The sequence below is a fragment of the Gracilinanus agilis genome, chromosome 1 (genome assembly GCF_016433145.1).
Source record: "Gracilinanus agilis isolate LMUSP501 chromosome 1, AgileGrace, whole genome shotgun sequence".
Lineage (NCBI taxonomy): Eukaryota > Metazoa > Chordata > Mammalia > Didelphimorphia > Didelphidae > Gracilinanus > Gracilinanus agilis.
In genome coordinates this window covers 150660906-150680685 of record NC_058130.1, presented here as the reverse complement: position 1 = coordinate 150680685, position 19780 = coordinate 150660906, and the positions used below count along the sequence as shown (strand labels likewise).

Here is a 19780-nt window from a genome sequence, read left to right as displayed (position 1 = left end):
GCACATTCTCTACAACCTATAGAGTCTTAAAGTTGTTTTTGAGGCATTGAGGAATTAAGTGACTTGCCCAAGGTCACACTGCCAATATGGGTCAGAGGGGGAAAACAGGTCTTTCTGATTTCAAGGCTGACTCTTTCTATATTGAGACATTAAAAAAAAACCAACTAGAAATGGCAATTAATTGCCCAGGTGACTAAAGCAAAAGGAGTCAAATATGCAAAAACACTTTATAACACTTACCACTGGCTTTGAAAGGGAAAGATAGGCACGCTTCTCTCCTACAACCAATACATATATTAGTAAACAAAATGATTTTATGAATGTAATGTTTCTCATGATTATGCTTTTATTATACAAACTGCTAAGGAAAGCTTAAGTAGTAATGCTATACTCTATCAATCACATGCATTTAGAAACAAAGTTCTTTTATTTATGAACCTGGAATTTGAAAAGTTGCACAACTCCATATTCAATTTATATTAGCAATCATTTAAGATGTACTCTGGGGAAAATAAAATATTCAAGTATATTTATCTTAACCTATAACTAGTTTACATTTCTTAAGTACATTTTGACCAAATCTAAAACTAAAGCAGATGAGGCAAGTGTGGATGGGCCATCAAAGTCCAAGTATTTTCAGTCACACTCTTACACTGCCTATATTGAAAGATGTAACAGTTTGCCTGATTCCATATCCTCCTAATCATCGTAGTTGAACTTAACTATCAGTTTCAGTAGTTTCAGCCTCTCTTCAGACTTGAGGACTAATACTTGCCCTAGACAGAGGGAACATAAAGAATTATGAATGAGAAAGGTGGAATTATCTCACTAGTTCAGCATCATCCAGGCAATATTGTTGACGTTGGAAACAGTACTTATCCCACACTTCTCTTTACCCCTGTGAAAAGACTTAGCTAAAAATTTACATTTTTGAGTGCCTGTCCCCAGAATAAATGACCCTCTTCCCCCATCCCTATCATTCACTCAACCCTGTGGGCTTGTTTGTATTCCTGACTTATCATACTACCATCTGAGCTCTTGTGTTGACAATGTAGTATCACTTTGACCCTGTCAATGAAAAGTATTCCTTTAGAAACAATAAAATAGTTGCCGAGTTGCTGATATATATATATATGTATATATATATATATATATGCCGGTGAATATTCCTAGTCATTAGAAGAGTATCCTTTGTCAGTCTGTTTCTCTATAATTTCCCAAAGAACTTTTAGTGCTTCTGTTTTCTCTACTATATATTTCTTCTTGAAGCTCCACTGTTCAGATGATTTCAATTACTACCAATATGCAGATGACTCCCAAAATGTCTCTTCTGCTTACATCTCAGCACCATGGAGGAAGCAGTTTGTACAAGATACCTTTCCAAATTTGGATATTTTAAAAAATATTGTCATTTTCATCTTTACATCATCTGTTTTGTTTCTCTAGATAATAATAAGCTTATCAAGGATTATTTATTTTGTATCCTCTCTCTCTCTCTCACCTCCCTTAACTTACATCTTGGAATCAATACTGTATATTGGTTCTAAGGCAGAAGACACTAGGAAGTGTCTGAGGCCAGATTTGAACCCAGGACCTCCCATCTCTGGGCCTCTCAAACCGCTGAGCCACCTAGCTATCCCCTATCAGCTTTAAACTATCACTTTTATCTATATTGAGTCCCTAATCTATATTTTAAATGCTGATCTCTAGTCTTAGACTTCAAACTGCCTTCAGAGAAGATCCTGTCCTTAGTCTCAACACATAAAAGACATGTCATTGTCTCCTTTTGCAAACTATCTGCCCTTCCTAATTTTCCCATTTCTGTTAACTGTTTTACCTTTCTTCCTGTTATCCAAGGTCAAAATCAAGCCCGCCCACTGATTCATTCCTTATATTTATCATCAATTTTTTCTTTTGTGTTATCTCTTGTATTCTTTCTTTACTTTCTCATTTACTTTTCTTACTTTCTCATTATCACAGCCAGAACTCTGGTCTGATGAGCTAGTCTGGTACCTTCACATTTCATCCATTCTCAGAGTTGGAAGGGATTGCAGCAGTAATCTAGAAAAACTCATGTATAAATAAATCGTATTTATAAAATACTAATAACAGAAGACCTCCAATAACAGAGAAGTTATTACCTCAGGAGACAACACATTCTAATTTTGAGCAGTTCTAATTATTAGGAAAAATGTTCTCAAACTGAGTTAAAATGTGTTTTCCTGTAACGTATATCCACTGGTTTTAGTTCTACTACAACTAGGCCAGGTTAAAAAAAAAAAAGGCTAATTTTTTTCCACATGGCCACCCTTAAAATATTGTAAACAAATCATATTCCCTTTAAATCTCTTTCAGGAAAAATATCTCTAGTTTTTTTTTAACTTAGTCAACAAACATTTATTAAGCACTTAGTATAGTTGTGATTTTGAAAACTGCCATTGTTGATCTCTTCGGGATATACATTAGCTTGTTAATACTTTTCCTAAATTATAATATCCAGAAATATTTCATAGGTGATATGAACAAGACTAAGTAGGGCTATTACCTCTCTGATACTAGACACTATATTTATTTAAAGTAGCTTATTTTTTTGGGCAGGGAGACTAATGCTCATTGAGTTTACAGTATATGAAAAAAAAAGTCCTGGACTTTTTCATATTAACCATTGTTCTAGCCATGTTTTCTCCATTATGTATTTATATAGCTAAGTTTTTGAACCCACATTTAGCATTTTATCTTTATTACATTTTGACTTAATAGATTTGGCCCATCATATTTTGGGATACTAATTCCTTCATCAAATGTATAGTGGTCCATGAAAATTTATGACATTTAATAATAGATATGAAAACACTGCATGATTCACTGAAGTGAACCTGATATGTGTCTAGTCACAGATTTAGAGACAATTCTTTGACTAATAAGATTAAGAGACTAGAATTCTTATTATTATATATCCTATTAGTGATATCCTCTGCTATAGATTAACAATAGTAGATTGAAGGCAATACAGAGAATTTCATATATATTTCATATAATTTATGATTATAAATTTACTGCTGGAAGGGAATTTATAAGTCATCTAGTCCAACCTACTCATTTTGCAGATCAATAAAGTGGAATATATAAACTGGAGATTTTAAGGAGCTTGCTTGGAGTTATATAGCTAGTGTTAGAGGTGAGATCTGAGCCTAGCTCTTCTTCCTAAGTCAAGCATTCAATCTCCTATGCCACTCTTCTCCACATTTCATCTTTAACTAATGGCTTCCTTTAGGACTCATTTAAAATCCCATATTCTCCAGGAAGCCCTTCCCAATTCTTCTTAATCCTAATGCCTTCCCTTTCTTAATTATTTCCTATTTTTCCTGTCTATAGATTATGTGTGCATATTTACTTGCTTGTTGTCTCCCCCATTAGATTGTGAACTCCTTAAGGACAGGGACTGTCTTTCACCTCTTTTTGTATTCCCAGTGCTTAGGACAATGCCTGACATTTAGAAGGTATTTAAAAAATGTTTACTGACTGTCTCTTGTGGCAAGCATCAGGCAGGCTATCACAGCAACTGGGCAGATAAGTATACTGTGACTGTGTAAATGTCATATTGAATTTTTGTCTCTCCCATAAAAACCTATCTAGGATTTAATGCATTTATCACATTTTTTCTTATGGGGTTCTTTTCATAGGACAAACTCCTTAGTCGGATATTATGGGGATCTGAATAGAGAGCTGACTTTGAAGTCAAGAGGACTTGGTCCCAAGTCTTGCCTCTGACAGGTACTTGTCGTGTGATCATGAGAAAATCACTTAAATTCTCAGTGTTCTAGCAGTTCTCTAAGATTATGAGTTACAGATAGTTGCCAATCAGCAATGATGCAGGAGTTTCTATTGTGGGATTTCCCTACAGTAATTAAAACAAAAGTCTGGACAAAACATCAAACCAAACCATGCACAACAGCCAAAAATCCCCTCCATCTTCTTCAATCTGTCCCATTCTTTCTCCCAATACATTATGATCAGGTCATTTCTCTATTTAAAAGTCTTTACTAGTTTCTCATTTTTTACAAGCTAAAGAATAAATTCTTTATCCAGGCACTCTAAGGTCCATTATGATTCAGGTCCATTTACTCCTCCAGTTTCATTTCACACTAGTTCCCTTTATGTTTTCTATGTTATATGTCCTTCCTTCTTGACCTGCCCTCTCCCATCTTTGTGCTTTTGCATAAGCTCTTACTCATTATGGAATAGTCTCATTAAAAAAAATATGTATTTTTTTTGTATGTAGAGACTTCTGGTAGGGGTTGGGGATACAAAGATTAAAAAAATATAGTCCTTGCCTTCAAGAGATCTGGGGTGAAGGGTGAAGTAGAGAGATATTATGGGTATTCTGATGGGCACAATGCAAGGTAGAGAATGACAGGGACAATTAACTCTAAAGAATAAGCCATGGGAAATATGTGAGGATTTCAATTAAAAGGGTAGGAGCGCTATGGAGATCAGGTAAGGCTACTTGGAAGAGGGTATTAGAGTTGAGTCTGGAAGGAAAAAAAGGGACTCTGAATGCCTGAGATCAGGAAGAAGAGCATTCCAGGCATGGAAAATGGCTTATATGAACACATAGAGGTAGGAGTCTACATTCTGAAGCTGGAGGAATGGCTAGCATGTAGAATGTGTGAAGGGAAGTGATATAATATATCCAGATAGATAGATAGATAGATAGATAGAGAGAGAGAGATAGAGAGATAGAGAGATAGATAGATAGATAGATAGTAGGTTGGCACCAGATTACTGAGGGCCTTAAGTGAGGTTAAGCGATTTGTATTTCTCTCTTCACAGAATTTCTTGCATTCATCTCTTCCTTTCCACCTACTTTAGTTGAGACCCACATCCCCACTTGCCTGGACTATTGTAATAGCTCCCTAATTGATCTCCTTGTTTCAAGTCTTTCCTCACCCTAATCCATTCTCCACATGACTGCTGAAATGATATTCTTTTTTTTTTTTTAAAAACCCTTGCCTTATGTCTTAGAGTCAATATTGTGTATTGGTTCCCATGCAGAAAAGTGGAAAGGGCTAGGGAATGGAGAATAAATGACTTGTCCAGGGTCACACAGATAGAAAGTGTTTGAGGCCACATTTGAACTCAGGACTTCCTGTCTCTAGACCTGGCTCTCAATCCACTAAGCCACCTAGCTGCTCCCCAGAAGTAATATTCTTAATGCCTAGTTCTGATCATGTCACTCCTTCAAAGTTCACCTCAAGTGACCCCATCTCCATGAATCCTTTCTTGGTCTTGATCTCCCCAGGTCCTAGGGCTTGTCCCACAAAAATTACTTTGTATTTATTTTGCATACATTTATGTGTATTTATATTATATCTCTGAACAGAACTTAAGCTCTTTAAGGACAGATTTTTTCATTTATGTCTTTGTACCTGCCCAATAGAGAACCTGGGAAGCAATGGATAATTCATAAATACTTGTTGACTAACTCAAGTTTTTGGACAAGGGATTAATGTGGTCAGAACAATAACTTAGGAAAATTATTTTGTCAGTTGTGTGAAGGATGGATCAGGGAAGGAAGAGATTAGTAGTAGAGACACCAATTAAGAGACTTCTACAATCAAAAGTCCTGATAGGAGGTGATAATCTGAATGTAAAGAAGGGGATATTTTGTAAGAAATTTCTTGGAGGTAGAACTGACAGATTTAGCAATAGATGGGATGTGGGGATATAAGGAGGGAAGAGGCACAGATAATTGAGGAACTTGAGAACTGAACTTGAGTGGCTACAAGGAAAATGTAAAAAAATTATATGTTTTTTAAACCTTTACCTTCTGTTTTATAATTAATACTGTATATTGTTGCAAGGCAGAAGAACTGTAAGGGCTGGGAATGGGGGCTAAGTGATTTGTCTAGGGTCACATAGCTAGGAAGTGCCTGAGGTCAAATTTGAACCCAGGACCTTCCATCTCTAGACCTGGCTCTCAATCCACAGAGCCACCTAGTTGCCCCCAGCAGCAGTATCCTTAACTGAAATAGTGAAGTAAAGTGACAAATTTAAAGGAAAAGATAATGAATTAAAATTTTGATATGTGGAGTTTGAGTTGCTGGCAAGAAATCCAGATGGAGCTTTCAATCAGATAGTTGAATATGTAGGACTGAAGTTCAGAAGATAAATTAGAGCTGGATACTTAGATCTGTCTCCATGTGCCCTGCCTATTAAAATTGCTTTCTCCCTTTAAGACCTAATTCTAATTTAACTTCCAAATGTTCCTGAGATGATCTGGCTAGGTTGGATCTCACATCAATTTCTTTGCAGGCTCATTTACTCCTTAACTGTTTTCCATTACTTTTTTGAAGTTATTTTGAAAAAGCCATCTCTTCCATGAAGTCCTCTATTATTCTCACCAACTTGATGTTATCTCCCCATCTTCTGAACTACATAGAATTCTTTACTTCTCTAATATATTCATCATGTTTGATCTTGCATTATATATTTGTATATATATTATGTTTCCTACTGGATTGTATATTACTTGAGAATAGAAATACTGTGGATACTTTTTATATCTCCATCCAGAACATATATAGTGGTCATTTCCTAAGTGTTTGCTGAACTGAATGTTTCACAAATGATGACTTAAAGAAAAAATAATTGGTTTTGATTCTCTAAGCAAACATATATAGCATTTTGGCAGCTAAGTGGGACCGTGGATAGAGTGTTATCTTCCTTACTTCAAATCTAGCCTTGGACATTTACTAACTGTGTGACCCTGGGCAAGCCACTTAACCCTGTTTGCCTCAGTTCCTCATCTGCAAAATGAGCTGGAGATGGAAATGGCAAACCACTCCAGTATCTGCCTAGAAAATCCCAAACAAAAGCACAAGGAATCAGGCATGACTGGACAACACCATAACAACATTTATATTGAGTGATCATTTAAAAACATGTAATAGTTGCATATAGTGAATAAACATTAATTCAATATGATCATGGTTTTAAATGGCATTTTGTAATGATAAGCTTCTAATAAGTGATACAAGTAAGTTATACTAAGCAGGTTTCCCCTAAGAAAAAACATGACAAAAACTACAATAACATATTTCTTATAGCAAGTATAACAGACTAACTAGTGATGAAAAATAAACTTTCAGGTGAAATTAAAATGAAGAATCAAAATAATTTCTTATTTTATATCTTATAGTGCTATTCTATATGTTGTAAAAAATACCAATAAACTTACCAACCACAGGACATATTCCAAGATTGTGTAGTCATCAGGTAAAGAGATTTCATCCATTGTCCAAGAGGAAGGACAGCAGTTCAAAAATCAAATAGCTATATTCACTACATTATGAAGTGTCTAGAATCCAAGCTAATAATACTAAATAAAGTATGCAATTGGTTCCAACAATAAAGGAAGTTATAAGAGAAAATTGGTAAAGCTGAATCTTGATAATAAAAGTGAAATTAATTTTAACAATTTCTACTTGTTGAGTGATAAAATAAAATTTCTACTTGATTATGCTTATGAAGATTTCAACTGCTTAAATACAAGGATAAATAATGCCTGAGGTGAACATAAATTACATTTAATGCCATCATTTCTCATTAATCATACTATATTTGATTTAATAAAGATGCAAAAGAATTCAAATCTATAATTTCTGAAAATTTACATATTTTAGTTTAATAGCTAACCTGAATGGCAAAAGATAATTTATTTTATATCTGATGATTTGAAACAAATGATAAACATGTGACCAGAATTCTGACTTACCTCGTTTTCCTTCAAATACATCATTTATTTCTCTAAGTAATGTTGACATATCACTGATCTGAGATTCCCAAGCCTCACAAAACACATCTAGATTTTCTTTAGCAATCTTGCTGGATGGATGTAATGTCAAAGTTTCAGCAGCTGAAATTATCTGAAGAATACAAACTATATGTAAGCAAATTTCAAAAAGTTCCCTCTCACTTTCTTATCTTTAATCTCTTCCCAATTATCTACAAATATGATTAGGTCTTCCTCAACCTCACAAAATCCTTACTTGATCATGCCATCCCCTCAAACTATAATCCCATTTTCCCCTTTTTACTGCCAACATCCTTTAAACACTTTGCCTCATACTTCTTCACTTCACTACTCTATTGAAAACTTCCTTGGTCTCTGGTTGCCAGTGGTCTCTCGCTTGCTAAAATTCTGTAGTCTCTCCTCAGTTTTAGTTCTTCTTGATCTCCGATGCAACTCTTAACATTGTTAACTAGCCCAACTCCAGAATGCTACTTTCTCTTTTGGTTTCCATGGTATTGGTTTCTGTTAGTTCTCTTCCTACCAGCACATCTACTCTTTCTTTGCTAGCTTATATTCTGTCTTTCACCCTTAGATATTTCCCAAGTTCTGGGGTCCTTTTATCTTCTTGTTCTATACAAGAAAGAATCCTTGGTGATCTCATTAACTTCCATGGCTTCAATTCTAACTCCACAATACATCATCTATTTAACATTCATCTTCTAGTCACATACTTACAACCATAGTTCAAACCCTAATTTCTTCTCACCTGGATAGCCTCCTAATTGGACTTCCTGACATCCGGTCTGTCCCCTTTCCAATCTGTCCACATAGTTGCCAAAATAATCTTCCTAAAACACAGGTATAACTACATATCTCTTCTGCTCAAAAACTTTCAGTGATTTCTTATTACCTTTAGGATAAAATACAAGTTCTCCATCCTTACATTTAAGACCTTCCATAATCTGGTCTCAATCTACATTCTTAGCCTTATTTCATATTCCTTCCCTTCATGGACTCTACATTCTAGTCAGACTGGACTTCTCTGAATTTAATATTCCATCTCCTACCTCTGTCTTTATGTAGGCTATTTCCAATTTTGGGAATGAACTTCTTCCTCATCTCTATCTTTCAGAATCTTTATCTTCCTTCAATATCAACTCAGTTCATGTGGCACCTTCTTTTTTGGAAAAATTTCTGAGTCCTTTCTGATGTTAGTATGCTCTCCCTTCTCAGATCAGCTAGTATTTACTTATCTGTGTATATGTTGGGTCTCTTTTGGGATAACAAGCTTTTTGAAGATAAGCTTTTTCTTAATATTCCCAGCATCTAGTCCAGTGCTTCACAAACAACTAGGACTTAACAAAAGTTTGTAGAACTGACTTAAATATTTTCATTGTACTCAACTGTTATAGTATCTTAAGACTTAAACTGACTGGAATGCCTGAAGTAACTGAGATAGACATGGCTAAGAACATGCTTAGGTCCAAATAATATCTCCTTGGAAATGCCATCAACCTTGAAATACAACTACTTAGAACAAAAATGGATAAAGAAAAGGTCAGTGTTTGGATGGACTGTTTAAAAATGAAAATGGTTAGTGACCATTTTCTTTATGTCTTAAGCAGCTTGTCCAGTAAGAAGACATGACCCTCCAGGGAGACTGAAGTATACCTTTCTACTGCATCCCAACTCTGCATGCAACCTGTAAGGAGTGGTTTTACAGAAGGCAATTTTTTTAAAATAATTTTTTATTTTTAGAAAAAATTTCCATGTTTACATAAGTCATGTTTTTACTTTACCCTTCACCCCCTTCACTCCCCCAACCCCCAAATGACCCCCTCCCCCCACTGTAGCTAATTTGCATTTCCACTGGTGTGGTCAGTCAAGACTTATTTACACATTATTGATAGTTACATGGGTGTGGTCTTCAGAAGGCAATTTGTGCTAATATATTGTAATATATAATTTTTAAAAAAAGGCCTTCCTTAGTACATGGCCAGGAGAGAGAACACAGGGACTTTATATGACTGTGAATCTAGGAAGAAGTGGTAGAAATATGGAGCTAAACTATATTTCTTTGCCTGTGTTGAGCAAACTACTTATTGCATCGTGCTATACCCCACTCTACCTTACCCTACTCTACCCTAGTAAATATTTAGGGCTATATACAGCTGGTGATCTTCAAGGTAGCATCTAGCTAAAATTATTGCACAGCAATTATAATATCAAAACACTTACAAAAAGAATGTGTCTATTTTTGGTCTCTAAAATTTGAAAATATTTGATCAAGTACAAAATTATATTATGTAATTTTAGCTCTCCATAGTTGGGGCATAAAGCTTACTGCCTATTATAAAGGAGAGTTAACAATTATAAAGCAATTTCAGTGTTTTAGGATGTGTAAATTATTCAGTCTTTCAGTGATCCAAGAATCTTTTTATGAAATACTGATCTTTTCTTTTTCTTTTGTGCCTGACCTATAATAAGTACTTAATGAAGGTTTACGCTTTGAATAAAAATGACCACAACAATTATAAGATGAGCTTCCATGATAAGATAACTTTGTTTTACAGCTCAAAACAGTACAGAGGGGAAGAGTTTCTAGACTAATTTGACAAAACTGTAAAGTGTTTTAAAATTAAGGCCTGATTTTAAAATACCAGTCTCAAATTGTGTACAGGAAAAACAGCTAGCCAGCTGATATGATAGCAAAGTCATACCCAGGCAAACTACTATTAAAAAATCTTACGGCTTTTATGTTTGAAAATAAATTATCCTCCAGCTACTTTGAACTTGTAAAGATAATGCTTGTAGTTTCAATCCTTATGACAAATATCCTTAACTTGCTTGGCATGAATTCAAGACTAAACTTTTGATTCCTAGACAAAATGTAATTTAGGAGGAAAAAAACACTAACGGCAATCATACCTGTTGACCAGTAACATGAAATGTCTCTTCTGCATGCATACAAGTAATTTCAAGAGGTTCTGTCCCCGATACATGTCTCAATAATCGACAACTCTAGAAAACAACATTTTTAGAATTTAATTTACAAATTCACATTCCAAATGGAGATTAACATATAGAACTGTGAGGATCTAGTTCAATTAAGTATAAGTAAAAATAACTATCACTTACATGAGACTTAAAAATCAGTCCTTGGCTATGTTCTAGACAGCTGAAGTTATTGGAATTTTTACAACAAAAATACAGAGATACCATAGTAAAACATGATACTGAATTAAGAAAATTTTTTACTGTTTCCTGAGGACAAAATGGCAAAAGGTGATATTAACAAGTAATAAAATTTGTTAATACTGTAACTCACCTCAATAAGCTGTTCTTTCTGTTCAGATAGTTTACAGGTGTATTCTGCCAAAGCTTCTAAGTTTCCTTCTGCTCCAGTAATTTTTAATGCTTTTAAAATCGCGTGATCTGCGTGGTGCTTTAGAAGATCTTTTGCAAGCAATGCTGCTGCACTGTGGAGCTTCATTTTTTGGAAAGATGGTGAGAGACAGACAGTAAGGCTCACTTACCACTTATTAATATTTAAAAAACCAATTATGTTAATATTCCATTGAAACCTAAGAAGCTGTGGAAAAAACTGGTATAAAATGGTATCTTGTGGTAAAACTAAATGTGTAACACTGGTATTGCGTTGGCCCACCCAGCTTCAGATCATCTTCATTTTACTCCCAATGAGCTATTACATAGTTCATATTCCAGCCAAAATACTGCCACACCTTTCAAAGTCAATGAGCTTTCCTGAAGGGTGCACTTGTTAAGAACAGACAAGAATCCTATAAGGATGATGGCCAGAGGCCATCCAGGAGCCTTTTCACAACCTAAGGAGAGCCAATAGGAGAGGAGAGTTGACAAATTCTTTTGCTTCTCTTGGAAGAACTGATGATTGCCTCTAAGACTCAGAGGGGCATTTTACCAGTGATAGAGGAAGTATTTACCTCTATTTTTCTCAGTGTAAAGAGTGAACCACAAGAGATAATTCAATTGTGGAACAGACAGTGATGCAGATGGAAGAGGGAAAGATATATTGGGAAATGACTATGTTATAAAAAAAAATAAGGCATCAATGAGACTTTCTTTAGAGGAAGTTAATGAGAGGTTTTGATTAAGACCTTGAGTTGAGATTTTTTAAGGGAAGATATCTATGATTTCATTGGTGTAGGGAACTCCCAAGAAGGTTTAAACTGCCTCTGCCAAAGTCAAGCTGCAACTATTCTGCAAACTAAAGTCTTAGTTTCCAGAGGGACTAAATGATTTGTCTAATTCACAGAGCCATTATATAGTATTTGAAAGACCTGATACCAGTTCTTCCTGACTTATCAGCAAGTCTTTTATACACAATGCAATGATGTCTATTTATCTGGGAATAAACTTTAAAATTATGTTTTCATATTTTTAAAAATATGAACCACTACTTCTGGTGTCCAAAGGCAGTAGCACTGCTGGGTCTAATACTTGTTAGAAAGGGAAGACTTTCTTCTTTAAGGGGAGAAAATTATTCTCTTTAGATCATAAAAATATTATCATGGAGGATTCACAATCCTGATATTCACACACAGCATGGCTATAATTTTTCTTCCATATGTGTCAAAAAGCATCCCCCCACCACGTAATTAAGATAGAGAGAAAAAAGGAGTTTGGTAAAGCCGAGTTCCTGCTAGACGAGTACAATTCTAATTTGAGTCAAAAGTCTCAGTTAAATACTATAGTAAATAAATGAGAGTGTCAGGGAGTTTGACATTTGGTAAAGTTGGCTAGGTCTCTAAACGTTACACAATCCAAAAGATTAAAGATAAATGATTGAACTCAAGCTTAAAGACAGTAACAAAGTGTGATTTAGGCTTAGTGAGAAAGAGAATTGATTATATCTTGTTTTAAAATTGTGAAAGCCATCTACTTTTTATATACATATATATATATATACATACACATAGTATTTTCATTCATTCATTTATTTATTTTAAACCTTTAAGTTCTTTGTATTGGCTCCTTGGTGGGAAGAGTGGTAAGGGTGGGCAATGGGACATAGTAGTTTTAAAAGAATAATTATTATGCTTTGATTTAATAAACTGTTAAATGTGAGACACATAAATGAATGGAAAACCACATTAAATTCTCTTTCTCTCAATTAAGTTTTTTGAAAACTGAGTCATTTGGATTGTAGCTCAGATATTTCTGTCCACCTGGTGGTGGCTTGCCTGAGATGTAAGCAGAATACTATGTTAGCAGTAAACAATCTACCTCATACTTAACCTGGCACACCCAAACCTATATACTGATGGCAAATTTCACAGCAAGTTATTTGCCTTTTCTAGCCTCAGCACTGTTTTTTTTTACCATTCTTTAATAGTAAAAGTCTTTAGTGACAATGGAATTATTTTAAAAAAATAGACTTCCAGGACTATAGAATCAAATATGATTCTTCCTATCTTCCAGAGCAGGGAGCTATTTTTTAATGTTGAAAATGACAGAAACAGAATTTTGAAATCAATGTTTACAACTTTGCAAGCAGGAATTAAAGCACAGTATATTAAAAAACTGTGACACTGCATACACATTTTAAAATCTAGAGTTGTGGTGCTCCTCCTTGTCAAACTCCCTCATCCCCATTTCCTGCAAAAAAAAACCAAAACAAAACAAAACACACACACACACAAAACAGTAGCATCTCTAAATAAGCTTGCTGTTTTACTCTTCAGGTTTTGGCAAATGGCAAGAATGTGGCTTTGCTTTGTTGTGAGGAAGATTATTTAGTATTAGTTACATATAGTTTATATGGACCTAGCAGGAAGGGCTGGAGGATTCCAAGATGGAATGAAGGAGCAGGCAAGTGGGGCTTGTGCTCTGAGAGAGACTCCATTAGGGGTTGGGGACATAACTGTTGCTAACCCTGGGAGATCACAGAGTTAGGGAAAAACTGCATCCAGATTCCCTGGGATCCTGAGAGGTGGAGGCTTTCAGCAGTGGACAACCGACCTGCAGAGCAGCACCAAGTGGGGAAGTGGTTTGTGATCTGGTGGACAGCATTTCAAACTCTCTCTCCCTACCTGGGTACCTTGGATCATCTGTCCTGGTGGAGTTGGCTCTTGGCATCCTGTGACCATCCTTGAATTACCGTGAGACCCCAAATGAAAGCCATCTTCAGGCCCTTTAGCTGAGCTGACCAAACTTGGCTGGAACCAGGTTTGGAGGAGCTTTCCCTGTGATTTCAGTATTGCTTCCTTTGGGCTCTACCTGGCTTAGGTCAATAGAATAGTGTAGTCAAGTCCTTCCCTTGCCCCTGTGGTTTGCCCTTAAGTTTTAAGTATAGAATCCCTTATTACCATCCTTTTATTATTTCCCTCAATTAAACTGTTATAAACTTTTACCTTTTTGCCTGCTGGTTCCATGGCCTAGGTGAGCTGAGTGACTGTTGGGCCAACTGCCATTCCTGTGTCAGTTAAAAGCTTGGCAGTAAACCCTGGTCTCCCCATCCTGCTTGGTCCTGTCTCTCCTTCAACCCAGTGTGAACCCACAAACCATTTAGGTTACATTTTAATAATAATAATAATAACATCCCTGGTGCCTCGCCATTACAGTTTCTACAACTAAGATCACAAAATTTTGGAGCTTGGAAGGGATATGAATGTTCATCTAGTCTATTCAACTCATTTTTAAGATTAGGAAACTGAAGCTCAAGATTAATTGACTTTCCAAGAACACACAGCTAGTTAGTGGCAGAGAAGTCTTATGATTCCCAAGATAATGCTTTCCCCATGCTGGTTCCATTAGGGCCTTATTTTATTTTTTTAAATTTTTTAAACCCTTAACTTCTGTGTATTGACTTATAGGTGGAAGATTGGTAAGGGTAGGCAATGGGGGTCAAGTGACTTGCCTAGGGTCACACAGCTGGGAAGTGTCTGAGGCCAGACTTGAACCCAGGACCTCCCATCTCTAGGCCTGGTTCTCACTCCACTGAGCTACCCAGCTGCCCTCAGGGCCTTATTTTTTAAACCTAGCTATATGGCCCAGTTTAAGTTGAGATAAATATTACTTACCATAAATTTTTGGACTGGATGGAGCTTTAAAGGCCATCTAATCCAACCCTTTCATTTTAAAGATGAGAAAACTAAGGCCCCTAAATATTACCTGATTTGCCCAAGCTCATGAAAATGGTAGATTCCCAAAGTATTATTATGACCCCCTTTCTTCTCACACTTTCTACTCCTCTCTATTGCCTCTCCTATGCAATACTGCAATTTTTTTTTCAGGAAAGTAAATGTAATTTGCATCCTTTGAGATTGCTTGGAAACTAATAACATCCCTTTCAACCACACTGTAAGGTAGATTATATTTATTTAATAAGTTTAGGCTTTTCTTGAACTTCCTCAATAAATTTCAAGACAAATCTAAATGATTTATTTTAAATATAGTATATATCATTCTATCAGTTTTTAATTTCAGAAAATATGAATTATTTATACTTTAAAACAAAATCTTAAAGGCAGAAGGATCCTGAAAGGCCATCAATTAAGCATTTATTTATTAAAGGTCAACTATGTGTCAAGCATGGGGTGAGGCGCTGGGGATACAAATATAAGTCACTTAGTTCAAACTATACCTGAACAATATTTCCCATCTACAACATTTCCAATAAAGGGTTACCTAGTTTCCATTTAATAATAAATTAATATGATGCTTTAAAGTTATACATCTCTTTATATACACATTTCATTTCATACTCACAACTTCATAAAGTATTACTATGGTAATTATTATGCCAATTTTACAGATAAAGAAACTGAGGCTCAAAGAGGGTAAGCAATTTTCCCAGGATCAAGTAGCATAAAGATTAGAGGTAGGATTCAAACCAAGCTCTTTCTGACTCCATATAGAACATTCTATATGTTCTGCCACATTTTCTCTAATAGAGAAGCTAATTGCTATGAAGTTTCTCCTTATCTTGCCTAAATCTACTCCCCTACAATTTCCATTGTTCCTGATTTTGCTTTATGGGATCAAGTAGAACAAGTCTAACCCCTTTTCCAAGGGCCAGCCTTAACTCATCTCTTCTCCAGATTAAACATTCCTAATATGACATGATCTTGAGGTCATCCTTTACCCTTCTGGTTGCCCTCATCTGGATATATTCCACCTTGTTGATGTCCTTCATAAAATGTGATGGCTACAATTGAACACAGTACTCCAGCTGCACTCTGATTAGAGAAAAGGACAGAAGACTATCATCTCCCTGGATGCTATGCCTTTCTTAACACAGCCTAAGATTGCGTTAGTTTTTTGGATGGTCATCACATTGTCAACTCGTACAGTTATAATTCACTAGCCCCCTTATATCTTTTTCACATGAACCACTAATTTTATAAGAACTTTCCCTATATTGTACTTGTGAAGTTAATTTTAAAAATTCAAGTATAAGATTTTACATCTTATCTTACATCTATTCTTATTAAATTTATTTCAAAGGACACTGTCCAATAGCTACTGTGAACAACAGAGGGATTTTAAATCTGGAGTCCATCATGGATAGATTTCAGGGGGGTTCTGTGAACTTGAAACTTTTAATATTTTGATAACTTTTTCTTTTTTGAAATGAAATTAATTTTTAAATTCTGAGCTACCTCCCTCCCACCTTCCCTACCTGACAACAGGAGAGGCACTATTTAACAAAGATGTGTGTGTGTGTGTGTGTGTGTGTGTGTAACCATATTATGCACTCTTCTATTTATTAGTTATTTCTCTGGAAGTGGACATTTACAGTTATATGTCTAATAATATTCCTATTGCTGTATACAGCATTCTCGTGGTTCTGCTCATTTCACTCTTCATTATTTCATGCAAGTCTTTTCATGTTGTTGTTTTTTTTGAAACCCTTTCCTTCCATCTTGTAGTCAATATTACGTATTGACTCCAAGGCAGAAGAGTGGTAAGGGCTAGGCAATGGGGGTTAAATGACTTGCCAGGGTCACACAGCTGGGAAGTGTTCATGTTTTTCTAAAACCAATCTAAAACCAAAACTTCATTTCTTACAGCACAAACATATGCCACAATTTGTTTAACTGACAGCTTCCCTAGAATTTCCAATTCTTCATCACCACAAAGAGAGCTACTATAATTATTTTAAACATATAGAGTTTTTCTTTTGTTTTTCCCTGACCACTTTGGGAAACAAATCTGGTTTTGCTGGGTCAAAGGTATACAAAGTTTTATAACTTTTTGGGCATCATTCCAGATTGCTCTCCAGAATGGTTGGATCAGCTCAGTTCTAACAACAGTGTTCTCACTTTTCCATATCCGTTCAACATTTGTCATTTTTCCTTTCTATCATTTTAGTCAATGTGATAGGTGTGAGATGATATCTATGTTGTTTTAATTTGCATTTCCCTAATCAATAATGATTTAGATTTAGGGCATTTTTTCATATGACTACATACAACTTTGATTTTTTTTTTCATCAAAAACTGCCTGTTCAAATCTTTTGGCCACTTATCAATTAGGGAAGATAACTTTTTCAATAAAACCATTTAAAAAATAATACATTCTTGAATTTTGGTTGGAATAGTAATCAAGTTCACTGGTTTATAGTTTATAGGCTTTGGTCTTTTCCTTTTCTTTAAATTTAAATTAAGACATTTGCCTTTCACCCAACCTATCTACGACATCTCCTTCATTCTCCATGACTGAAAAAATCATTGATAGTGGCTCAGAAATCATTTGACCCTTCTTTCAGTACCCTGGGATGCAGTTCAGCTGAACTAGGTACCTTAAATTTATTGGAGACCAATTCTCATCTGTAAAATGGGAAGAATAAAGGTACCTATCCCAAAGGAAGTTGTGAGATAATAAAAGTAAAAAGTTTGGTTTCTGTAGCCTTTAGGAACAATAATCTTTGGACTGGGAGTTGAAACCCACAGCAAAAAGTAACAGTAATTGACTTTGATATATATAGTACACTAAGGTTTACAAATAATTGTATACAAATCATTATTTCATCAATCCTTACACCAACCTATTAAGAAGGTGCTATATTGTTCTCATTTAACAGCTAATGAAAATGAGGATTTATAGAGTGGATTCTTGTTCAGATATGAGTTGGTCTAGAGGTGTCAGACTTGCCAGAGCAAAACTCAAGAATGAAGGTTGTTTAAATTGAATTGGGAAATGCTTTAAAAAAATGAAAATATAATACAATATAGATAATGTTAATTTGTGGTTTTCTAAGGCAAATGAATGCTACAGGGATCCTTTTCTATTTGAGTTTAACAACTTAGGCTTAGATGACCTCAGAGGTCCTTTCTAACTGAGATTCTATGGTTTTATTATTCTTTTTTTTTTTAAAACTACCTAAAAACCACTTAAATTTGTAGTACGTACTAATATTTAGCATATAAACTACATGAATGAAGAATTAAAAGAGACTAAATTTCAAACTATACTTACCTCTCTTTTAAATTCATTTGTGCTCTGGATTATTTTTAATATAGCTAGTTCCAGATCTTCCATGATATTCTTTGTTTTCTTGCTTTGCTAAAATGAAAAAAAATATATCTTATATTCTCATTATACCTCCAATCTAATAATAATACCAGTTCTATGAAATATACATTTTGGGTTGGAATTCCTAATGTTGGAATTTAGTGTTTTATACTATAAATGTATAAATCCAACTTTATCTTCCCCCTGATAATAGTTTTTCCACCCGACTGCCCTATTTTATTAATGTCATCACCATCCATAATTATTCCAGTCACAGAGGTTCAAAATCTCAAAGTAATCTGACTTTTTTTCTACTTCATGATTCTCCAGATTTAGTCATTTACCAAATCCTGCCATTTTTATCTACCACTCTAATTTAGGCCATCTACTTTTACCTGCATGATTGTAAACGCTTTTGACTGATATCCCTGCCTATTGTCTCTCCTAAAGGTAGGAATCCATCCAATCTACTGCTACTATATTAATCTTCTTAAAGCACACCTCTGCTATTATTACCCTGCTTAAAATTCTTCATTATTGATATTTTGTCCATTAACTTACCTAACATTCAGTATAAAGAGCACTGACTTCAGAGTTAGGAGACTTGGGTTCAAGTAACAGCTTCAAACAAGAACAGAGTGTTGCAAAAGTCTTAGTGAAATTGTAAGGTTTTAAAAGAAAAGGAAACTACTTTCTAAAAACCTGCCATGGCTTCATCAAGTATAAGTTATGCCAAATTAGCTTATTTATCCAGGCCACTAAATTTATATCCTCACCCATGAGGATATAAACTCTCTGGTCTCAACATGAGGACTAAACCTGCAATCCTGGTAATGAAGTTTAATTTTTACATGCCATAATACTTTAGGGGAAAAAAAACCAAAACTATTATTTAGACTTTAATACAAAAGGTTCTTACTGCTTGCATCCACACTGAAATCAGGTGCTGCAATTCAATTTTAATTTGGTTTGATAGCTCCAAGATGCGTTCTCTGTGCTCATGGCTGGTGTAAGCAGAATCAGTAAAATCCTCTGTATGTTCCAAGATAAGTTTCAACATTGTTGAAAGATTTTCTTTAGACTGAAAATAAAGATTCTCTCGAAGAGCTTCAATGTTCATCTGAAAAGTAGAATTTATACTTCTATAAATCTTTTGCAAATTTATATTTACTTAAAATATCAAATAATACTGACTAGCCCATTGTAAGTTTTTGCTATGTAACCTCAACTATTACTGCTACACAGATAAGCTATCATGTTTTTTTGATCCTTCTATTTCTTTTTTTAAATTAAGTTTATTTATTTAACTAATTAATTTAGAATATTTTCCGGTAGTTACACGATTCATGTTCTTTCCCTCCCCTCCTCCTGCCCCCCCTCCCATAGCCAATGAGCAATTCCACTGGGTTTTACACGTGTCACTGATCCAGATCTATTTCTATATTATTAATATTTGCACTAAGGTGATTGTTTAGAATCTATATCCCC

The 19780-nt window shown here is 35.0% G+C and overlaps 1 protein-coding gene across 1 annotated transcript in view; it reads right to left on the bottom strand.

Moving 5' to 3' along the window:
- Nucleotides 1-19780, bottom strand: part of CTNNAL1 (catenin alpha like 1) — a 108608-nt gene that overhangs the window by 21415 nt on the left and 67413 nt on the right. The window contains exons 7-12 of the mRNA XM_044658272.1: nucleotides 19212-19412; nucleotides 18257-18343; nucleotides 11124-11282; nucleotides 10724-10816; nucleotides 7778-7928; nucleotides 241-278 (exon numbers count right to left, since the gene is read on the bottom strand). Of these exons, the coding sequence (XP_044514207.1) occupies nucleotides 241-278; nucleotides 7778-7928; nucleotides 10724-10816; nucleotides 11124-11282; nucleotides 18257-18343; nucleotides 19212-19412 (729 nt within the window). The remainder of the gene's footprint in view (nucleotides 1-240; nucleotides 279-7777; nucleotides 7929-10723; nucleotides 10817-11123; nucleotides 11283-18256; nucleotides 18344-19211; nucleotides 19413-19780) is intronic.